We start from the raw sequence: 23,970 nt of genomic DNA, 5'->3' as shown, positions 1-23,970 counted from the left end.
GAGAGAACAATAAAGTTCTTTCACCACGTTTGGACTCAGTGGTCCCCTCAAGTCATTTTCAGGACCCCAAGTTTCCTTTGAATCTTACTAAACCTATGATCCTAAAATTTTATTTTTATTTTTGTTTTCTAATATTGACAACCTCTGCCTCACAAGGACTATGACAATGGACATTTTGATGGTTTCCATATGATTATTAACATTGTTCTGGGAAACATTTGATTTGGTATGTTGGTGGCCAATTCTAGTACCATGGTCATTCTGAGCACTGAAAGGTAGCACACTAAAGTTGGAATCACAGGACCTGAATACAAATTCCAGTTCTGCTGCCTATTAGTCATAGACTCTTAAAACTCTCTGGGCCTCCTTATTTTTTTTTCATCTTCGCAATAGGGGAAGATAAAAGAGATGATCTCTAGGGTCTCTTCAAGCTCTAAATTTGTGACCTTAGGGAGTTCACCATTTTAAAGAGAAGCTTGACTCAAAATCTAGCAGTGTAGAAACAAAGGTCTTGGCTTTGGACAAATATAAAAAATATAATTGCTTTAAAAATAGCTCCTTGTGAAGGAATTTATGACCAAAAAAGAACTAGAGTGTATTATGAATTGCAAAATAGATAATTTTGATTATGTTAAATTAAAAAGATTTTGTACAAACAAAACAAATGCAGCCAAGAATAGAAAGGAAGCAGAAAACTTTATATCCAAGTGTTCTGATAAAGACCTCATCTCTAAAATATATAAAGAATTGATTCAAATTTATAAGAATACAAACCATTCTCCAATTGATAAATGGTCAATGGAGATGAACAGACAATTTTCAGATGAAGAAATTAAAACTATTTCTAGCCACATGGAAAAATGCTCCAAATCACTATTGATCAGAGAAATGTAAATTAAGACAATTCTGAGGTACTACTATATACTTCTCAGATTGGCTAAGATGACAGGAAAAGATGATAAATATTAGAAGGGATATGGGAAAACTGGGACACTAATACATGGTGGGTGGAATTGTGAATTGATTCAACTATTCTCTAGAGCATTGAAACTATTGCCCAAAGAGTTATCAAACTGTGCATAGCCTTTGATCCAGCAGTGACTCTAGTAGTCTGAATCCCAAAGAGATCATAAAAAAGGGAAAAGGACTCATATGTGCAAAAATGTTTGTAGAAGTCCTTTTTGTAGTGGCAGGGAACTGGAAACTGAGTGGATGCCCATCAGTTGAAGAATGGCTAAGTAAGTTATTGTTTATGAATGTTATGGAATATTATGGTTCTATAAGAAATGATCAGCAGGATGATTTCAGAGAGACCTGGGGAGACTTAAAATGAAGTGAAGGGAGTAGGACCAGGAGATCACTGTACATGACAACAAGACTAAATGATGATCAATTCTGATGGATATGGCTCTTCTCAACACTGAGATGATTGAGGCTAGTTCCAATGGTTTTTGTGATGGAGAGAGCCAACTGTACTCAAGAGAACTGTGGGAACTGAGGGTGGATCACAACATAGTATTTTTACTTTGTTGTTGTTGTTTGTTTGCTTTTTGTTTTTTTCCCCCTCATTTTTCCCCTTTTTGACTTGATTTTTCTTATCCAGCATGATAAATGTGGAAATGTATATATATATATATATATATATATATATACACATACATATATATATATATATATATATATAAATAACCCCTATTTAACATACATTGGATTAATTACTTTCTAGGAGAGGGAGAGAAAGGAGGGAAAAATTTGGAACACAAGGTTTTGCAAAGGTGAATATTAAAAACTAACCTTTCTACATGACACAAGGAGCTATTTTTTTAAACAAGTTTATTTTCAAAATATATGCAAAGATAGTTTTCAGCATTCACCCTTGCAAAACCTTCTGTTACAAATTTTTCTCCCTTTCACTCTTTTCTCCTCTCCCCTTCCCAAGAGAGCAAGCAATCTGATACAGGTTAAACATAGGCATTTCTTCTAAATATATTTCCATATTCATCATGTTGCACAAGAAAAATCAGATCAAAAGGGAAAAAACTGTGAGAAAGAAAGAAAAAAAAACACACAAGCAAACAACATTATCAGAAAAAGGTGAAAATACTATGCTTTGATCCACATCTGTGCTCCTATGAGGGGAGAGAATTCACTTTGGGACATTATTCTGATTATCTCTCCTCTTCTTATAATTCTGTTTATAAGAATTAGCTCATGGTGTGTCAGAAATAGAGACATGAAGAGACAATTTTTTTAGGCAACAGAATACAGGTGAAAAAGCACTAGATACCTGGGCCCAGCCTTACAGTGTTCAGAATGTAGTTTAAATGTTATAATTCTATTTCTGCTATTGAGAATTGGTTAATAATGTTGATTAGTCAAAAAAAATGATTCTGAATTTAGGTGTCCTCCTGCAAATGGAGGAGCAATGGATTTTTTTCACAAGTACCCTTTCCAGACTCCTTTTAATGCTAGTACCTTTTTCTCTAAGATTATGTCCTATTTATCCTTCTGTTATCTTGTTTGTACATAGTCACTTGTATGTTGTATATACCCTGTGAAATGAGCTCCTTCAGAGTAAGGCCCATTGGGTTTTTTGGGGATGACTTTATTATATCCCTGGTGTTTACAATAGAGCCTGACACATTAGGAACTTAATAAATACTTGTTAATTTTTTTCAGCTTTATGCTGGGCAGAGAAGGTAGAAACCTACCTTTTAAATTTGGATTATTAGCTTCACTTTCACAGTATATTAACAGAGGGTTCTCATCAGACTTCTCATGAAAAGTATGAATTGTATTTTAATGAAACTTCCTTTTTCCATATTAGACTTGTTCACACATAATACTTAGGGGATGATAAGGGATACAGGAGAAAGAAAAGTACAGAAAGAAAGTTTCAGGTGAAGTAATTCCTGCAAAAAAAAATAGCACTAGTATTCAAATCATTATATAAAGACAAAATTGTTTTCAAATGTTGGGGATGAGAAATATTGGCTGGGATAATGACAAAATATGAGAATATCATGTTGATTTCTTTCCCTTTAACAGGTGGGTCAAGAAATATCTGTGCTAGTAGAAAAATTTGCAACCTCTAAGACGGCAACTCCTACAGAGTCTCTAGTGGATTTTTCTGTATATACTGTAAGCAAAGACCTTTGCTTTCAGTGGTACCTGCCCCCTCTAGAAAAAGCTCCAAAAGAAACAGAACCTATGGTAAGAGAAAACAATTACACAGCTTTGTTTGTTTTTAAGCACACTACCTCTTAAAGACAGTGGTTTTTAAAATTAAATGTTTTAAGAGTATATACAGCCAGTTAAATCTGTTGCAGCATTATACAAGCTGACCCAGAAATCTTCATATAATTAGCATAGAATTGTATGAAGACTTCTGGGGGCCCCCTTGTACTGCAAAAATTGGATTTAAATTTAAAACAGAGCTATCTTTAAATCACTGGATTAGAAGTATTATTGTTTTTCCTTTAAATCTCCATTTATGATTTGTTCAATTTCTTTTTGAAATTAGATTTTTACAATGCATGTTAAAAAATTTTATTAATCTGGAAATTTTCCATTTTCATATTCAACACATTCATAACATTCATCTGTTTCATTTAGGTTTTCAGTTTCTTGGCACATGCTTAGTCACAATAGTTTCTAGTGTTTGATTCATTTTCTTTTTCTGGATGCAATCAGGGTTAAGTGATTTATCCAGGATCACACAGAGGCTAGATTTGAATTCAGTTCCTCCTTATTCCAGGTCTACCATTTTATTCACAGTGCCACCTCGCTACTCTTGTTGGTTGATTTTCTAATTTTTTTCTTTTTAGTTATATGTTCAATTCATTGATCTTTTCTTTCTCTCTTTTTCTGGAAGCCATTTTCTTTTGTATGGATATGTTGTTTTATAACTTATTTTTCTGTCCTTCCTCATGCTCAGTTCTATGTGATTCTGAGTGGGGTTCCTTGGTATATGATCTTTCTTTTCTTAACCACTTGAAATATTTTTAATTTGATCTGGAATTTATGGAACTTACTAATCATACTCATGTATTATCATCTCTAGGATTTCCTTCTGAAGGTAACCTGTGTTTTCTCTAGTTTCATTGCTTCTGGGGAACATTCTTTTATGATTTCTTCTTAACATTATAATTAGGTTTTTGTTTTTTGTCTTGGAAACTGGTGATTTATCAGATTATTTCTTAATACATCTTTCTCATTTCATTTGTTTTTTGATAGTATCTCATGTGTTCTAATTTTTCTGAATTTTGATGTTCACTTTATTATTTCTTAATATATAATTAAATTTTTGAGTTTCAGTTCTTTCCTTCTTCTTTAGGTTGTTCACTGTTTGCTAAGGTAGTCCAACTGCTGTTCTAAGCTGACTATTATATTATTTCTCTGTAATAATACTAACAACTTTTATATTGTGCTTACTATACATGAAGCCCTAGGCCAACTGCTTTTTGATTATCTCATTTGGTCCTCACAACAATTCTGGGAGGTGGGTACTGTTTTTATCCTTGTTTTACATTTGAGGAAACTGAAGCAAACAGAAGTTCAATGACTTGCCTAGGAAATATCAAAGGCCACATTTGAACATCATTCCTTACTCCAGGACCAGCATTCCATACTCTGAGCCACCTAGCACCTTGCCACCTAACTATCCTTCTCTGATTCTTTTATTAGTTTTCTCGATCACTCTTAAAGTCTTTATGGCCATTAGATTCTCATTTTTGGAATTTTAATTATAGATATAGAATTTGCTTTTGTTTTGACATTTTATATTGGACTTATCTTTTCCCATATTATTTTTCATAATATTAAGAGAGTTTTTTGTTTTTATCTATTTCAAAAGATCATAAATTTAATGGGCAGGGAGACAGATGTTTCATAGTCCAGTCCGAAGGCCTCATTTTTACAGATGAGGAAATTGGGGCTTGGGAAAATGAAGTGTGAAATGTGAAATATAAATTCAGAGATTCTTATTCCAAATGTATCATTTTCTACTACATCATTCTGTCTTCCAAAATGTCAATCATTGTTTTTGATTTGTAAATAACTTTTCTTGTTGTTTGTAAGATGATTTATTTGATCTTGAAGCCCTGGAACCTGATGAATAATACATTTCTGAGTGAATTAAAACTTGTTTTTTTTTTTTTTTTTCTGATAGCATTCTATGGATTAAATGTTTTTTTGTAGTTCATTTAGTTCATTCTTTCTAATACTTTTGGGAAGTTTGTATTCTTTCTTGAAAAATAGTATTTAAGTTCTTTGTTTCATTAGGACTTTTCTGAAAGTTCATTAATTCTAAGATTAAAAATCCACGTTCTATTTTTTCATAGTCATTTGCTTTGGTTTATAGATACCTCTTGAATGTTTGGGTTTTTGTTTTTTTCTGTTCTGTTTTTGTTTTGATGTTTCTTGTTCCATTTCTTCATTTTTGTGTTTCACCATGTTATTCTTTTTTTTCCCATAAAGTACAAGTTCTCAGTTTTTCTTTCTTTTTAATTTGTCTGATTGATTCTTGATGTCTCATAGAGTCATTAGCTTATTTCCTGGTTCTAGTTTTTAATGTATGATTTTCTTCAATTAGCTTTTGTATCTCCTTTTCCATTTGATTAAATATACTTTTAAAGATGTTTCCTTTAGTGGACTTTTTTTTTTTTTTTTTTGCATTTTACCAATTGTATTTTTTAAGGCATTGTTTTCTTTAGTCAATTATTGTCCTTTCCCTAGATAGAGGTTGACTCTATCTTGCATACTTTTAATTTCTTTTCCATTGTTTTCTTCCATCTCTTTTATTTGACTTTTAAAGTATGAGTTCTTCCAAGAAGGCTTTTTGGGGCTTAAGATCAATTCATATCCCACTTTGAGGTTGCATATATAGACATTTTGACCTCTTCTGAATTAGTGTTTCAGTCTTCCCTGTCATCATAGTAACTTTCTGTGCTCAAGGTTGTTTTCTTTTTTCTCATTTTCTTGCTTTCCTTCTTCTCCACTCTCATTTCATGACTTTGTGATTATTCTATTCTCATGTTATTTCATTCTAATTATTATTATTATTATTATTATATTTCTTCTCATCTTTTTTACTCATTTATTCATTTTTATTCATTTTACAAAGAATTCTTTTTTTACTTACTCATTAATTTGATGAAAGTTTTTTAACTGGAAGGGATAATACCTCGAGTTAATACCAATACAGTATATAAAAAAGGATAATATAGTACAAAGTTATGAGACATGGGCTTCAGTCCCTTCTTTGCCACAATTAGCTTTGTGACCCTAAGTCACTTCAAGACTTCTCTGTCCACAATATCCTCATTTGAAAAATGAAAGATTTAGTTCAGGTCATTTCCAAGGTTCTTCCCATTTGTGATTATTGTGAGGTAAACATTTTGTAAACCTTGAAGGGAAATGTAAAATTGTTATGGTTATCCCATATCACATTAATATAAATTAGTTTGTCAGAGTGTCTCTTAGTTCCCCTACATTAATCAGGGCCTAAAAATGGAGGACAAGAAGTAAAAACAGAAGATGGGAGAAGGAAAATGGAAATGGAAGGTAAGGTAAAAGGAGTACCCAGATATAAAAGAGAAAAAGGGTTCTAGTGCTTACTCATTTATTCAATCTCTCGTCTGCTTCTTGTGGTAATTTCTTTCCTTTCTTGAATTACTGTCAGTTTTTCTTTTCTCTTATTTGCACATTGATTTCTGTTTTGAAGTCCTAAAGGGGAGCTAGACTTAGACACAATCACATGCTGGACACATGTCCTCCCACCCCCAGTTATTTTTTCCCACATAGATTGTCTATTATCTAGCTACATATGTCCCATCCCACAAATATGCAGAGCCTTTTAAAAAGTTATTTTTCCCAGTTACATGTAAAAATAATTTTTGTCTTGGTTATACATGTACATTCACTTTTTTACTTATCTCCTTATGAATCATATTGCCAGCGAAAAATCAGAACAAAAGGGAAACATCATGAGAGAAAAAAAAGAAGTATAGCATATGTTGATTTACATCCAGCTTTCCAAGTTCTCTATCTATATGTGGATGACATTTTCCATCCAAAGTTTATTGACATTGCCTTGGATCACTGAACCACTGGGAAGAATCAAGTCTGTCATACTTGGTCATTGCAGTTTTACTGTTGCTGTGTATAATGTTTTCCTAGATCTGCTCATTTCACTCAGCATCAATTTGTGTAAATCTTTTCTAAAATCAGATGAAAAAATTCATCATTTTTAATAGAACAATAATATTCTATTGCTTTCATAGAACTTCTCCAACCATTCCCCAATTGATGGGCATCTACTCCTTTTCCAATTCTTTGCCACCACAAAAAGAGCCGCTACAAATATTTTTGCACATCTGCATTCTTTTCCCTCTTTTATTATTTCTTTGGAATACAGATTCAGTAGTGGCAATGCAAGACTTAAAAAAAAACAAGTGTAGGAAATGTTTATCTTTATTAAATTTAATTTAATTAGTCTTGGTACACTGTTCTGACCTGAGGAAATATTTTTGGATCCTAGTTCTGTCATTCAAGTCATTTGCTTTTCTTTTAGCTTCGAATCATCTTCTGTTTTGATCAGTATGGCCATCTATGTCTATCCCTAAACTAATGATAAAACTGTTGAAACAGAACAAGTAATTGAGACCCATACTTGGAACACTCTGTTCTTCCCAAGCTGACATTTAACCATTAATCACTCCTTTTGTGGTTCTATCATTCAACCAGTCACATCCCAGCAGGTTTTATCAATTTATTAGGTGGAATTTACATCCTTTCTCTAATAGCTCTAGTTGTGATCTGAATTTGGGGGGATACTCTCTGGAAAGAGAAAAGAGAGATGAAGTTGGAGTTCTAAGTATTCCCATCTTATTCCCTAGGTTTTCAAATAGAAAATCCCCAAAGTAGATATGGCTCAGGCACAATCCAATAAGAAAACTTTGAGAAGAAAAGACTCAAAGGAGAGTGTTCTCTATCTTATGTGTGGAAGAGGAACTGTATTTGTTCTGCATTGATCCAGAAGATAGAGAACAAAGGGTGGAAAAGTAAAAGAGACATATTTAAACTTGATGTCAAGAAAAGCTTTTTAATCATCAGAACTGTCTAAAAATGGGACAGGTTACCTTAGGATTGTTACATTTTTGTTATGTATTCTCAGCACCAAGCAAAGTGCCTGGTACACAGTAATATCTAAATAAATATCAATTACTGGATTGGCGGATTGTTTAAAGGGGTGGGTTCCTTTTTATGCAAAAGATGGGTCACTAGTTGTGGCTGTATTGTTGAGACTTCCTGGCTGCTGAAGTCTCTCCAGATTCTGAAATTCTGTGTTTCTGTGGATCTAGCCTTCTCATTCACCTTCAGGATTATGTGGCTCAACTAATTTGGAAAAAGATGCCTTTTGCAGTACAGAACAGATATGAAACCTTGTTTTTTTTTTTTTATATATGTCAGGACACCCTTATCCCAGGTCAGTAACTGAAGCCCCCATCCAGAATAGATGAATTCACAACATGGAGGGAGTAATGGTAATCTATCTGGCCAGGAGAAGGAGTTAACCAGCTATTGGAGTCCTGAGAACACATAGTAGTTTGGAGTTCAGGGTAATCACATTAGAGATAACCAGGTAGGGAAAGAAGGAGGAGATAGGGTTGAGGATTGAGACATAATGGCTGCATTCTGGTATTTAAAGGGAGGGACATTTGTACTTGTTAATTTGATCTCAAAAGGTAGAACAATGGGAAATAAATTTTAATGAGGTAAATTTAGGCTTAACAATCTATCAAACAGTGTAATAATCCTCCTTGGGAGGTAGTAAACTCTTCTTCCCTGGAGGTCTTCAAGAAGAGGTTGAAATTGCACTAGGAAACCCTAAGACATCCCTTCTTAATCGAAAATGTTGTCTTTCTATGAAATTTAACCAGTTTGAGTGTGTGAGACCAGTGAAGAGCTAGGAAATGTCCTTGGAGTTCAAAGTCAAGTCAACTCAACTCAACAGTTTCTACCTGGACATCACTGGCCTACCAAAGGGGTCCAGGATGCCGAAAATCTTAAAAACCCTTGCCCTACAGCGTAATTTAGCCATGAGGCAGATGAATGGGGGATCTTGCTCAAAGTGCTCCAATGGCATTAATACTCTTTATGCTAAATAATTCACAGGACTGCAGTCCTTTAAGGTTTGCAAAAACATTATCAAATTTGTATTCACTGACACTCATAAATTTAAGGAATTGAAGAGACATTTTGAGTGGATTTGGGGTAGGATGAATAAAACAGGAACTGGTTTGAGTTTAAAAATGGCGCAGGAGGGTTCTGAGAAATTTGCCTCCCCAGGCCTTCAGAGCTGTTTTTCTACGTGTGAAGCTAGTGCCGGGTGCAAAGGGACCTCCTGCTTCAGCAGTCCTTTGATTGCTGCCTCCTTGAGAAGGAAGGGAGAAAAATCCCTCTGGCTATTTCCCATGAAGCTCTGCACTGGAGTCTTGTTCTTTTCCAGCTCTCTTGTCAGTCATGGTACCCTGCTTCCTCGACTCCAGCTGGCCCTGCTCCCCTAGTTCCCAGCTCCTGAGTGCTGTGTCCTCTAGCTGTGTCTCTGTGGCTTCTGCAGGTTACATGTCCCCTGCATCTCGGGGGATAGTTTTGGGGAGCCAGAATCCTATAATGCTGCCTGTGCCTTTTTAATCTGAGCCCTTGTTGCCTCTCCCATTGGCCCCTTCCATGCTGCCATCTCATCTTAACCCTCAGCCTTCAGAACTGGTTGCAAAATTACAAATTCAGTCTTGTCTCCACAAGGACACTAAGGAAACCAACCTTTCAAACTAACATTCCCAAGAAAGTTTGGAGATAACCTTCTTTTCCAGATGTTTTGTGCTCTCAGTCCCAAATTCCTAGGGACAGAGATTTGACATGTAAATTCATTAATACAGACTCTCATTATACTTCCAATGGAAGTTGACACTTTTGCTTCAAATTTCAGTCTTAGAGACTTCACTACTTAATAGATAAATAACTTGTAAAAGTCCCCCCCCCCCGCCCCATCCTAAAGGGACCTTCCATTCCCCTACTATCTCCTCAAATGAGCAACCAACAACAAGTCAACATTTATCCTGCATCTCTTCTGTGTTTCAAAGTTAAACTCCTGGGAAAAGCTATGATGTCTCACCATCTCTCCTCTCAATCTTTTGCAGTCTGGTTTTTCTTTTTATCATTCAATGGAAACTGCTGTCTCCAAAATTACGAATGATCTCTGGATTGTCATATCTGATGGCCTTTTGGGGGTTCTCTTCTTTACCTCTCTGTTGACCATCCTATGATTGAGATTTTTGTGACATTGCTCTCTCTTGGTTCCCCTCCTGCCTGCCTGATCCCTCATCCAATTCACACCACCAAACTTGGGATGTTCCCCAGGGCTTGGTCTTGATTTTTATTCTCTTTATCTCTTTCCATGGATTTTAATCAGATCTTGTAGATTTAATTATCATCTAAGTGCAGATCCTGACCTCCATAGTGTACCAATTCCTGGTCTCCAGATGGATATTTCCAGCTAGGGGACCTCAAAATTAACATGTCTGAAGCAGAATCTATTATTTTGCCCCAAATTCACCCCCTTTCAACTTCCCTATTTCTGCATCAACATTCCTGGAATTATCGATGTTTACAATCTCAGAGTCATCAACTACTCTTAATTCTCCTTCACTTTACACATATAATCCATCAACTCTAAGAGCTTCCTAGCATCCGTCCCTCTTTCTCCATTCCCTTGGCTCCTACCCTAGTTCAGACTTTCATCATGTCTTCCTTGGCTGCAAATCTCTACCCTCCATCCTTCTCACAGTCACCAAGAGGGATGTTCCTAAAGCATAGGGCTGCTGCCCATAACAACCATCTCATTGATTGTCCATCAATTTTGCTGGTGATCTGTTTTACTTTAGGTTCAAATGCCTGTTTGGTGTTGAAAGCTCTTCACCACTTGGCTCTGACATGTCTTTCCAGCCTCCTTATGTGTTATTCTTTTTTATCCACTCTAGGGTCTAGCTGCAAATTTTGTCTTGGAATCCCAGCTGGTCACAGATAAGTGCTTAATCAATGTTTGAGTGATTACAGTTGTCTGTGTCACTCACAGTATAAGTGACTAGCCCAGAGTCGACCAATATGTGTATTAGAGACAGGATTTGAACTTGGGCCTTCCAAGGTGTGACAGCCATCCACCTATAGGACCCCTTGCGAAATCATTAATATAATTAAATATATTAGTTGCCTGGTTTAAGCTATGAATGCATTAGAAGTTCAAGGTAGTAGGTTTGTGAGATTTTTACATTATTTCATTTTATACTGGAGTGGAGAAAAGAACTCACATTTTCAATGTCATTCAATTAAAAAAAGAGAAATGAAAAAAAAAATGGTTTTTAAAGCTGGAAACTTGAGGCAGAGGAGGGTGATTTTTAAATGCCTTTTGCTCTTTTTACAGATAATGTTACTATATGCTTTTAACACCAAACCAGTCAAGATTTCTGATGTCTTTGAGTTCAATTCCAGCTTTCTATATTCTGGATTTTTCTGGGTTCCTCTGAACAAGTAAGTAAATCAGATTTATCTGTGATGTTGTAGCATTCTGATGATGTCTTGAATGTCTTTTTAGACAGGTGGGACTGCTTCAGGAGAGACCTAAAAAGAAGAGAATAAAGAGAATTCTTGTGGAGTAGAATGTAAAATTAGAAACAGTCTTAGGGTTTCTGCAATGGGATATTTGTAGTTGAAGAAGCAGATGCCCTGAGATGTAAAAGTGGCTTGCCCAAGACTAGGAAACTAAGTAATGACAGGTCTCTGGACACCACAGTGTTCAGCCTATCCATTAACTGCAGGGTACCTTACATTTGCCTTTTTTTTTAAACTGAAGTCAAAAGCTTTCACTTGTTCATTGTTCAGAACAGTGGTCACAAACATTTTTGATCCCGCTCTCTCTCCTCACCCCACAGGTTCAATCAGTCACCATATCTTGACATGTTTTGCTCCATAGCATCACTTACAGCCAAGGATGAGATGGAATCAATTTGAACAGCTCTTGTCATTAAATTCTCTTTGAGCATCCATACCACGGAAAGCAGCAAACTCCAAATCAGAGCTAAATTTTTTGTTTTCTTGATTGACTAAATTTAAGAAAATGATAGAGAAAATGTTAATGATTCACATTAAATTTTAAAATGTCTTGTGCACATCCCTTGTATTCTAGCCCTTCTTTATACTCCCACAGTCACCACTTTCCTGTCTTGGACAATTGTAATAACTTCCTAATTGATCCCCCTGCCTCAAGCCTCTCTCAGTGCAACTAGTCCATCCCTCACATAGCTGCCACAGTGATTTTTCTTAATTGCACATCTGGCCATACTCATACTCCAGTGACTCTTGCTTCTAGCATCAAATATTACTTCAGCATTAATTTTTTAAACATTTTTACTTTTTGCCTAAGTTTTATCTTGTCCATAATTATCAGTATCATCTTATTTTTGAATAAGTAAATGTATACATAGTGATGGGGAAGAATACCAGAATTGTTTTTAGTGATGGAGTAAGTAATTAAGATAAGTCTGGAGACCATGGACTAGAAAATCACATCAAAACTTGTATATCTGCACCATCTACTATAGCCTTAAGAATCCAAGCTCTTCTCTCCCTACATAAAGCCTCTATTCAGTGTTGCCTGTGAATTTTGACTCATTTTACCTCCTCCGACTTGCTATGAGCTTTATGTATCCCAAACCCTCTTCCTTGAAGGGCCAGCTCAAGCATTACCTTCTTCATGGAACTTTTCTTGACCCCCTCAGAGTCATATAATACTTTACTGCTATGGACGAGGTAGGTAAACAGGAATACTGGATTTTGAGGAATTGTTCTCCCAAAATACTCAGAGACTAAGGAAACAGAACAAGGTTCCTACTTTATTTTTCTTCATATTGGCTAAGGCAGGCTGAACAAGAATGATGCTATTTTTAAAAGGGGCCTTCATCATCTGAGATTTCCTGTCAATATGGGGAATTTTGATAAAACTAACCACAGAGAAATGTATTTCCCACAAGAATAAAGCTGACCTTTAGCAAGTCTGTAACTCTGACCCCTCCCCCAGGTTTACACACTCCCCCCATTTCTTTTCTGCCAAAGAATGGGGCTGATTGACTGTGTCTTTAGATGAACCTTAAAAGCTGTAAAACCCAATCTGTACCCTAAGGAGCTAAAGCTGCCTTCATTCCAAACAGTCTTAATGCTTTTCTTTTCTTTTCTTTTCACTCTGGCTACTCACTTTTTGAACCCACTCCTACTCTGACTCCCAATCCTGTAGACCTTCTGAAGCCTTCATGGAACCCAGGAAACTTCTGCTCTCTTGGTTAAACTTCTCTCTCTTTGGGCACTTTCTCATATGCTAAGATTATAATTTACATGTTTCGTATCTAGCTTTCTTCTAAGATGATTATAAATCCTTCATGGGTAGGGAGCATACATGATAATTATAACATGGAAAGACAGTGTAATATAGTAAGCAGGATTTTGGCTTGACCCCCACCACCACCCCCATCATCCTCAAGATAACATTAATACAGCATTTTGAAGTCTACAAAAAGCACTTTACAAATATCATTTCATTTATCTTCCCAAGAACTATGGGAAGACTTATGGTCTGGTCCTAGCTACTTAAGTGTCTGTTTTTGACACACAGTCCACTCTATAAGTCTATAATATGGGGGAATAATAGTGCTTTTCTTCAAGAATTGTTGTGAGGAACAAAGGAGATAGCACATATAAGGTATAGACTGTATGTGAAGCTTTGCCAATCCTAAAGCTCAAACTAATTTCTGGAAAGTATGATTGTTGTTTTTTCTGTGAGAGTCTGATGCAGCTGAGGAATTGGGAGCCCTTTGAAAATGGCAAATGAGCTGTTCCCAGGCAGTGTTACTTTCTCCATTCTTTGTTTCCTCCCTAGTGCCCAGTGTAGTGTCTTGCATGCCGTGAGCGCTCAAGAAATGGCTCATGAATGAAAATTTAAATTCCCTAAATTATGAAGTTTCCCCTTCTTCCTTGTGGAGCTATCTTCTTGTTCAGTGGTTCTCATTTTAAAAGATTCTTCAGCATAGACATCAAACATAATAATAGAGACTATTTTTCAAGGTGGTGTAGTTATCCATTATTCAGTGACCATCCATTATTCAGGGAAATGGTGGAGAAACTTGGGCACAAGGTATTCACAAGAAGAAATAAGCAACATCCTATAGAAATTAGGCACCATTCTGTAATATGTTACAGTTTCTAGTAATAATTCACAATTCCTGCCCTGCACAATAAAAACAGGAGGCAGAGGGAACCTCATTTTTGCTTTTTAAAAGTTTCTAAAAAATGTAGCAGATCAAGACAGCTGAGTGTATCCTTAATCTTTGAGCACAACAACAAAGATTCAAATGACCGTGTCTCCTTGTTAGTGTAATGGAAAATGGCAGTCAACTGGGAGTCAGAAGGCAGGGTTCGAGTAAGTTATTCAATTTATTAGATGTGTGGTCTCTATTTCTCCAATTTATTAGATGTGTGGATTAGGTGATCTGTTATAATACCCCTTGGGGCAACTAAATGGCCCAATGAATAGTGTCAGACCTGGAATCAGGAAGACTTCTCTTCCTTATCTGTAAAATGAGTTGGAATGGCAAAGTGCTCCAGTATCTTTGTTAAGAAAACCCCAAAAGTGGTCACGGGGTACTGAACACAATTGAAACAATTTCTCAAATCTAGAGTTGTATAAGTTTGTAAGTTCTACTCAATTCTGAAAATCCTGTGGTCCTAAAGGTTCCCTGAGGCACTACCCTCAGAGACAGAATACCCACGGGCCTGTATGAGCCACTATTTTCTCTTGAGAAAACATTTTTAGATGTTCCTCCAAGATTTCATAGTGGAGTTTCCAGACAGGAGACCCAAGTTCCCATGCCATCTCTAAAACTCCTGGCCATGGGTTTTGGAGTTTTGGGGTACTCTTGACCTCCTCTGGGACAATTCCTAGAGATGGGAGCTGTCCAGAACACAGATGCTCCCAAAAAGGCGAACTATCTCTGATACAAAGTCAGAAATAGTCAGAGGAGTCTCAAGGTTATCTTGACTCATTCTCTTGTCTTGTGTTTATTATGTGGCACTCCTCTGGCACAGCTGAATAGACAAGAGTGGTGTATTTTGGGTTTATTTATCCTTGGGGATGTGCCCCTTTGAACACCCCTGGTTTCATCTCTCTCATGCACCTGGGAAACTGGGCACAGTTATCTCTTGGGGGACGGCTAGTGACAAAACACATGACCTTTGGGCTCTAGTTTCATTTTTTGTGCCTCATGTCCCTGACTGGGTCCTTCCTCTTTTTACATAAGTCAGAAGTAATGGCTGCAACTGAGATCTTGCTCTCTACCAACCTATATTTAGATGTAAATCGGGCATTAAATTAATAGCTTGATAGAGTTTTATATCCTTAAGTGAAATCTCCAACATTGTAGAATTGCCTTAATATAAATTCAGATGTGGTTACTATTGTAGTTATCTGACATAAACTATGAATGTGGCTTTCTGGATAATTGGGTTTTCCAAGTAACTGAAATATCAATGCATTAAATACCAGACCTTTCATTTTAATCTGCTTCTTAAATGATAGAGATATTTATAAAGGGAATCATACACAGCTTCCTTTTTAAGCAGAGCCTGCTAAAAACATATCTTTGATGACTCAACATTGTCATTAAATTGGCAGTTACTGTGCTCTGCTGAAAGTGCAGCTGGAGATATAGGAGATGAGTCTCTACCTGTTCTCTACCTGAGTATTGCCACCATCCTTCCCCCCTCCCACTCCCCAGCCTTTTCTCCTCGTCTCCTGTCTATTTTTTAATTTTCAGGCTCTGTGTGATCTTGGACTCTCTTATACTTCTGAACTTTCTTTGTGGAGACTCCCAAGTTTCTCCCTCCCTCCTCATCCCATCACTTCAGTCCATTTGCTTCCTTACTCATATTTTCCCCCTTATTTTCATGTTTGAGGATCCCAAAGACCTGATTTCTGGTTAACTGAGGTGTTAGTAGATAAGAATGTACTCACTTTGAACCTAATGCCCTGATATACTTTCCTACATTTATTTCCTAAGTTTGCTGATTAAAGATTTTATCTCTCTTGCTTTTAGAGTTATGGAATTACATGACAAACTCTCTGACCTTAGGCAAAAAGCTGAAATATTGTTATATACGTACCCATTGTCTCCAGATGGACCCCTCACTTCGGCACAAATCACTCCAGATATCCCGGAAAATATCTTACTCACTAAAGAAATGAAGGCAAGTAACTAACTGAGATATTAGATGGACCAGTTTCACATTTCTGTGACCTGTCACTTAGGAAGTTTGGATGGCAATAACCACTGTGCCATCCTCTAAATTGCCTTTATCAAAACAGAAACAACCAAACCAGGAGTTCTTAACTTTTTGTGTGTGTCATTGATCCCTTTGGCAGTCTAATGAATTATGTGACGTCTTCTCTCAATCATATATTTAAATTCATAAAATAAGAAAAAAAAACCATAGGATTACAAGAGAAACCAATTACAATGAAATAAAAATAATATTTTTTCCTACCCAAATTCACAGGCTCCTTGAAATCTGTCCATAGGCTCTTTCCCCCCCTCACCCCCTGGAATAAAACCTCTAAATAACTGAAGTTGTTAAATTTGGAAGTTAGAGAAAATTTAAAAAAAAATACATTTTCTACCCATTCATTCAAGTTCATGGACTAAAATGTATCCATGGACTCCAAACCATTGGCTCCATGGATTATTTCCTTTCTCCCTCCAGAAGAACCAGCTAAGAAGTAAATTTTTGGAAAGGAGTTCATTTCCTCCAGACTTCCTTTTGGAATATCATTATCATTTCTGCTCCATTCTCTGAATACAGTTGAACTCAATACATAGAAGTCGCTCAGCTTTTGCCTTGATTGTCTGACCCATCTCATTCTCAATTATCAATTATTATCTACCATTTGCTAGAAATTTTTAGAGACTTCTCTAGTGGGTATATATGTGGCCTTCCACTCTTCTTGGTATTTTTATTCTTTAAATGTTTCTGTTCAGATGTATTTATTTTTGATTCTTGCAATCGACTCTGTTGGTGTTTTAAGCTGGGCTTTGCTGATGAGATAAGCTATTGCATTTTGTATTTATTCAAAAGCAGCAGGAGAAGGATTTGCAGAAGGCAGTCTTATCCTTTTAAAAATACCTTCCATAATCAACAAAGGCTCCTGGTCCCTGTGCTGAGCCAGAGGACTGATGGCTTGGCACTTAAAGCTTTGGGATGTTCATCATTTTCTGTACTACTAATAATTATAGTGGGGGCATCTCAAAGGTTTAATTAACAGCGAACATAGTAAATAACACCCTCTCCCCAACAGTCAGATATTTATTTTGTGTCCATTATTTTTGGTAAAAATATAGAGTTGCAGAAAATGTTCATTTTATATCAGTTCTCAGGGAGAACATTATCCTCTTCTAGATTTCACACAAACTCTCCTGGCAAGACAACTAACAACAATAATAAATCACTTTGACATAACACTCTAAAATTCATTATTGATTACTTACATTTCTGTATTGCATTGACGCTTTCTCACAATATTGCAAAATAGGTTAAGTAATATCTCTGGTTTACAGATGAAGAAATTAAAGCTCAGAGAGGGTCATGGCATCAGAGCTTTAGAGCCTTAGATTTAGAGAACCTAGTGCTCATCAGACCCACATATTATTGATGAAAAAAATGAGAGATGAAGTGAGTTTCCCAGGGTCACAGAGCTAAAAAGCATGGGGCAAGACTTGAACTTTGGTCCTTCTTTAAAGTCTGGTTCTGTATCCATCAAATCAGTGTTTCAAACATGAGTTGCTCACAATACTACTAAGTGGGGCCCAAAATGTAATTTTTATTACATTAAAATTACATTTTGGGCCCCACTTAGTAGTTTAATTTGACTTATTGACTTATTACATTAGTCAAATTAAATAATTTGATAATAATTGATAATTGATTAAGGTCTGTCATTTTCTTGATTGATAATAATTGATTATTGATCATTGATGACTGATAATAATTGATATTGATTGATAATTTGATATTCATCATAATTGATAATAATAAATGAAATGATCGAATTAAAATATAATTGGGAAATATTTAGCCAAATAAATAAAAATACAGCAGAACATAAATAATGTTAACATGAGGTTTTCTAAGTCAATATGCAGCTCACAAAGATCAGTACATATGACTCAGTGGTCCCCATTTCTAGTTGAGTTGAACAGTATTACTGCAACATACCCCATAGGCAAAAAACCTGTCCATTCAAAATGAGCAAAAAGGTGTCCATTCAGTTCCAATAGATTTGTGATAGAAATAGCTATCAGCATCCAGAGAGAGAGAGAGAGAGAGAGGGAGAGAGAGCAGTATGGAGATAACTGATTATGGATCAAAGCATAGTATTTTCACTTTTTTTTGTTTGCCTGTTTTTTTCCTTTCTCATCTTTTTTTCCCCTTTTGATCTGATTTTTCTCACACAGCATGACAAATGTGGAAATATGTTTAGAAGAATTATATATGTTTAATCTGTATTGGATTGCTTGCTGTCTAAGGGAGGGGGAAGGTGGAAGGGAGGAAGAAAAATTTGGAACACAAGGTTTTGCAAAGGTGAATGTTGAAAACTATCTTTGTATGTATTTTGAAAAGTTATTATTTTTAAAAATGAATAAATGAAAAAATGAGGTGCAAAAAAATAAACAAAAGGTGTCCATTGTCAATCCCTATTCAGTTCTCATCTTTTCCCTTTGAGCTTCTTAGCTGATTGGTGACTCTCCCTTGAATGCGTTAACTTCTTTTGATTTCCTCTTGGACTGACCAGAGAATAAGAAGACCATTATTTAAAGAGAATCGCCTGTTAATAATATAAATTTAGTTAATGTGAAATAATAAACCCTGTTGTACCTTGGGGAGAAAAAAAAGTAAATATCAGTAGCAAGTATCAGAATCTGAATTTGAATCCAGATCTAAGTTGAATATAGACTTAGAACTTTCTCAATGTTTTGTTGTTTTTCCTGTTAGGAGCTCCTTGAGCGTAGGGACCGGCTCTTCTTTTGTATATATATATTTTTATAGAGTGTTCTGGGAGGACTCTACTTCTGATTTGAGGGCTGCTTATTTACCATTGGTGTTTGTCTTTCATCCAACCCTCAACTGTCACTCCAAGGAAAACCTCCTCCAATAATGAGCTGAACCAGGTAGAAAATAAATGACAGACCTTAAACCCATGATGGAATGAGTTAGGGGGATGTCTATCCCAAGCATTTGAAGACTTCTCCCAAGAGAAATGGGCAGATGAGAACAATTTGTTCAGCCCCCATGAAGGTGGCTGGAATAAGCGTGGGAACACTTAGAACTTGGGTCAGATGCCAAGGTCATGTACCTTGGATGGATCTATCCTGGACTATTTGTCTTGTCCCTGGACTTTGATGACTGTGGAAGAGAGTGAATGAGACTGATGAGTATGCAATTCTGTCCCATTTAAATCCAATTCATGCTCCTGTTATGACATCACTTGTAATGTCATTGGTCCTCTTCAAGACAGTGCTTTGTACAAAATAAGTGCTTAATTAATGCTTTATTCATTCATTACCTTATGTTTTCTACCTCCATCTCACAGCCTCTTTCCATTGTATTTCCTCTATGCATGCTGTCTTATTTTAAAAGTATTTTAACTCTTTTGGACTCAGGAAGGGAGAGCATGATGGGATTTGGGGTCATAGCCCAGGGCATTTTTTTTTCTTAGCTGGTTCAGAAGCCCACTATCAGTAGCCAACTCAGCTTTTCTAGTTTTAAGCCAATTTATCTTTTCAGCTCAAAGTATTAGGAGAAGCAGTGTAGCTTAGGGCAAAAAACACAGAGGACTGAGGGTAAAGAAACTCCAGTCAACCCAGAAGGAGTGGTAAATTTTCAAGTCATGAAAGAAAATGATTTCAAAGAGGAAAAATGCAATGTGAATTTACAAAGAACTTCCTAACCAACTTAAAATTTGTTTTTAATATCCAAATCAATTTATCTTTATTTTTTAATCACTTATTTTTAGTTTTGTTGCTGCCATTTGATTTTGTTAATAATAATTTTTTATTTTTTAAATATACGAAAAGAAAGTTTTCAACATTTATCTTTGCAAAACCTTACGTTTCAAATTTATTTTTTCCTTCTGTTTTCCTCTCCCCTCTCCCCTAGACAGCAAGTAATCCAATATGTATTAAATATGTGCAGTTTTTCTATACATATTTCCACATTTATCATGCTATACAAGAAAAATCCAAAAGGAAAAGAAATGAGAAAAAAAGCAAGCAAGAAAACAACAATAACAAAGGTGAAAACCATGTTGTGATCCACACTCAGTCCCCACAGTCCTCTCTCTGGGTGCAGATGACTCTCTTCATCACAAGTCTATTGGAACTGCCCTGAATCATCTGATTGTTGAAAAGAGCCACGTCCATCAGAGTTGATCATCACATAATCTTGTTGCTGTACACAGTGTTCTCTTGGTTCTACTTCACTTAGCTTCAATTCATGTAAATCTCTCCAGGTCTTTCTGAAATCATCCTGATGATCATTATTTCTTATAGAACAATAATATTCCATAACATTCATATACCATAACTTATTCAGCCATTTTCCTACTGATAAGTATCCACTTGGTTTCCAATTCCTTGCCACTACAAAAAGGGCTGCCACAAACAGTTTTGCATACGTGGGTCCTTTTCCTTTTTTATGATTTCTTTGGAATGCATCCTGTAGTTGTATTGGATAGAGAGACTGCTGGATCAAAGGATATATATGTTTTGATAGTCCTTTGGATATAGTTCCAAATTGCTCTCCAGAAGGATGGATCAGTTCACAACTCCACTAATAATATATTAGTATCCCACCAACTTAAAGTTGACAACTTAAAGAGATATAGAGAAAATGAAAGCAAGGGTAGGTACTAGAGAATGACTATGGAAACATGGCCCAGTAGGAGCAATATCCTAAGTCTTGTCCCCTTGCTGGTTTCTCCTTAAAAAGTATTGAGACAACTTGGTTTGTGGAAAAAGGGCAAGTCAGGGAAGGAAACTTCACTCAGCTGAATCAACTGTTTTCACTGACTATCATTTAAAAATTTTTAAATTTATTTTTAAAATTGTATTTATTCTGAAATTAAGAAATAAAATAAGCATTTCCATAACATAATAGAATAGAAAAAAGATGATATACATGAAACTACAAATTCTATTATGCATAATCTATATTTCCATTAGATAAGAGAATCATCATGTAACTTTTTTTCCCTTTTTCTTTCTTCCCACACTAATCCTAGATAGCTATCATTAGACACAATTATGTGTGCATGAGACATATATATGTGTGTGTGTGTGTGTGTGTGTATAAAACCATTCTATGCATCTATTTATCAGTTCTTTCTCTGTGAATGATAGCATCTTGAGCATCATATGTTCTTTGTAATTAATTTGGATACTTATAACAGTCAAAATGATTTAGCCACTCAAAGTTAGAGTTAAAAAGTTAAAACAATATTTCTATTACTATATACAGCATCTTCTTGGTTCTGCTCATTTTGTTCTTCATCAATTTATGCAAATCTTTTTCAAAGATTGAGCTTAATCATTTCTTCTAGCACAGTAGTATTCTATCATAGTAATATACCACAACTTGTTCAACCATTTCTCAATGATGGGACTAGATTGAGTCAGACCCAGCACAAAACAAATGACATGGTGTGGAAATGATGAAATTGAGAACTGAAACTGAGAAGGAAAATTTTGAATTGATGCTATGAGAAGATCCACTGAAAGATACGGCAAAGTTTTATCATGGGAGAAGGGAAGAATTAGGGGGATGTGATGATTGCCTTCCAGTATCTGAAGAAATGTCACAAAAAAGAGAGTTTAGATGGGCACTGTTTGGCAGCAGAGGGAAAAATGAGGAGTGGTTGGAATTTTCAAAAGGGCAAATTTAGGATTGTTGTCAAGAGAAACCTCCAAATAGAGCTTTCAAAAAATGGAAGAGAAGTAGTGAGATTATAAAATAGTGGGCTCCCCTTCAAAGGGGGTCTTTATTTAAATAAAGGCTGGACAATTAATTGTTAGGGATGATGTCATAGAATCCTTTTTTTGGGGGGGGTATCATTTGGACTAGCTGGCCTCTTAAAACCCTTTCCATCTCTGAAATTCTGTAATTCTGCTAATTACAGTTCTGGAATAGAGCAATTTTAAGTGAGTTACCTGGTTTTCCAATTTAATAAAGAAAATCTGCTTAAAAAATAATCTCATGACCAGAATAATTTTCTTTTTGGCATGGGGTGGGGTAGGGCTAAAAACACATCCATCACCCCTCTGGATGAAAGACAGACATTTGACTATGTTGGCAAGTTCATAATCCTTGGAAGTTGAATAAACAAAAGGAGTAGTTTTGGAATTTTTCTCCCCTTGTCACAATTCTAGCTGGACCTAAAAAGCTTAAGAGTTGTAAGCTGTGCTAGGAAAATCCAGTTGGTTAAACCTTCTAGGCAGTTGTCATGACAACCATTTCAAGCTGCTAATTAGAAGTTAACTAGGACATTTGGAGAGATAAGCTTAAGTTGCATTGGACAGGATTTCATAGACCCTCTAATCTAGCATCTTTTCTCCCTACCTTGATATTAGTTTTTTGGCAGTTGCTCCATTCTAAAACGCTGTGAAATGTGCCTCCTCCCAGCCTCCAATTTCTTAAAAAAAAAGAAGAAAAAGAAATCCAATTCTTAAAGCAATAAATAAATCACAGGCTTCAGGAGAGCTTTGTGAATGCAAATGGTATTGGGAAGGCCACAGAATAGATGTGCCAATTAATTTAGTCTTTTAACACTTATCATACTTAGTTCTGAAAAAAATTATGCAGATTTCAAGTGACTGAGTGATTTGACTCAGTTTATGGGACTACCTTGGAGAGCAGAGCACGGTGCTAGGTACTATGGCTTTTTGTAAAAGCAGAGGAAAAATGATTTCTGTTTTGAGATGCTTGCAATATATTGGGGGTAGAGGCAATAAGGACAGGAAAATGACTTAGAAACACTCACAACCAGCGTGCAAACTACAGCTCAAAGCAAACAAAATCCAGACATCTTATGAGCTGAAGAAATGCAGAGAAAAGGCTGATCTGGACTAGAGAGAGTCAAATGGAAGCTTCAAAAGGCAAATCCCATTTTCTGCAGGAATCCTCTACTAGTTCCCCAGTGGTGGAATACCTTCCTCTTTCAGATTATCTTCATCTATTCTCTACCTATTTATAATGTGCATAGTTATTAACATGTTCTCTATTCCCATTAGGATATAAATTCCAAGAAGGCAGAGATAATTTTTTGCCTTTTCTTCTGTATTCTCAGAGGTACTTACATATGATACCTGGCACAGAGTAAACAATTAAAATGTTTTTTAGGCTGAATGATTGGCCTGGCAAATAGATGGCACTTAATAAATGCTCAAAGAAGGCTTAGTATCCTAGTCCTTGGCGAGGATAAATGTAGAGGTCCCTTCCAGCTCTAACTCTTGCTCTATGATCATAAGATCCCTAACTACAACTGATCCTCATGATAAGGATCATGGTACCCTATGGTCTTGTCAAACTGGTCTGTTTTTTTCCCCATTCACAGCATCCCTATTTCCTGTTTCTATATTTTGACACAGGCTGTCCCTTGTGCCTGGAATACTCTCCCTCCTCACTTCTATACCCTCTCTTTAAGCTCTGGTTCCCTTCAAGATTAAGCCCAAGTGCTACTTTGTATGATTCCCTCCCATCTGATTAATATTCTTCTGCCTTCCCAGAAATTACTTTGCATTTATAGTGACTCTCTTGATT

At 36.0% G+C, this 23,970-nt stretch overlaps 1 protein-coding gene across 1 annotated transcript in view; it reads left to right on the top strand.

Annotated features, from left to right (window-relative positions):
- CFAP54 (cilia and flagella associated protein 54) overlaps positions 1-23,970 on the top strand; it is a 299,509-nt gene that overhangs the window by 257,879 nt on the left and 17,660 nt on the right. The window contains exons 64-66 of the mRNA XM_031939791.1: positions 3,049-3,213; positions 11,483-11,589; positions 16,200-16,350. Coding sequence (XP_031795651.1) covers positions 3,049-3,213; positions 11,483-11,589; positions 16,200-16,350 — 423 coding nt within the window. The remainder of the gene's footprint in view (positions 1-3,048; positions 3,214-11,482; positions 11,590-16,199; positions 16,351-23,970) is intronic.

Source organism: Sarcophilus harrisii, chromosome 5 (assembly GCF_902635505.1).
Source record: "Sarcophilus harrisii chromosome 5, mSarHar1.11, whole genome shotgun sequence".
Classification (NCBI taxonomy): Eukaryota; Metazoa; Chordata; class Mammalia; order Dasyuromorphia; family Dasyuridae; genus Sarcophilus; species Sarcophilus harrisii.
This window is presented reverse-complemented; position numbering and strand designations above follow the sequence as displayed.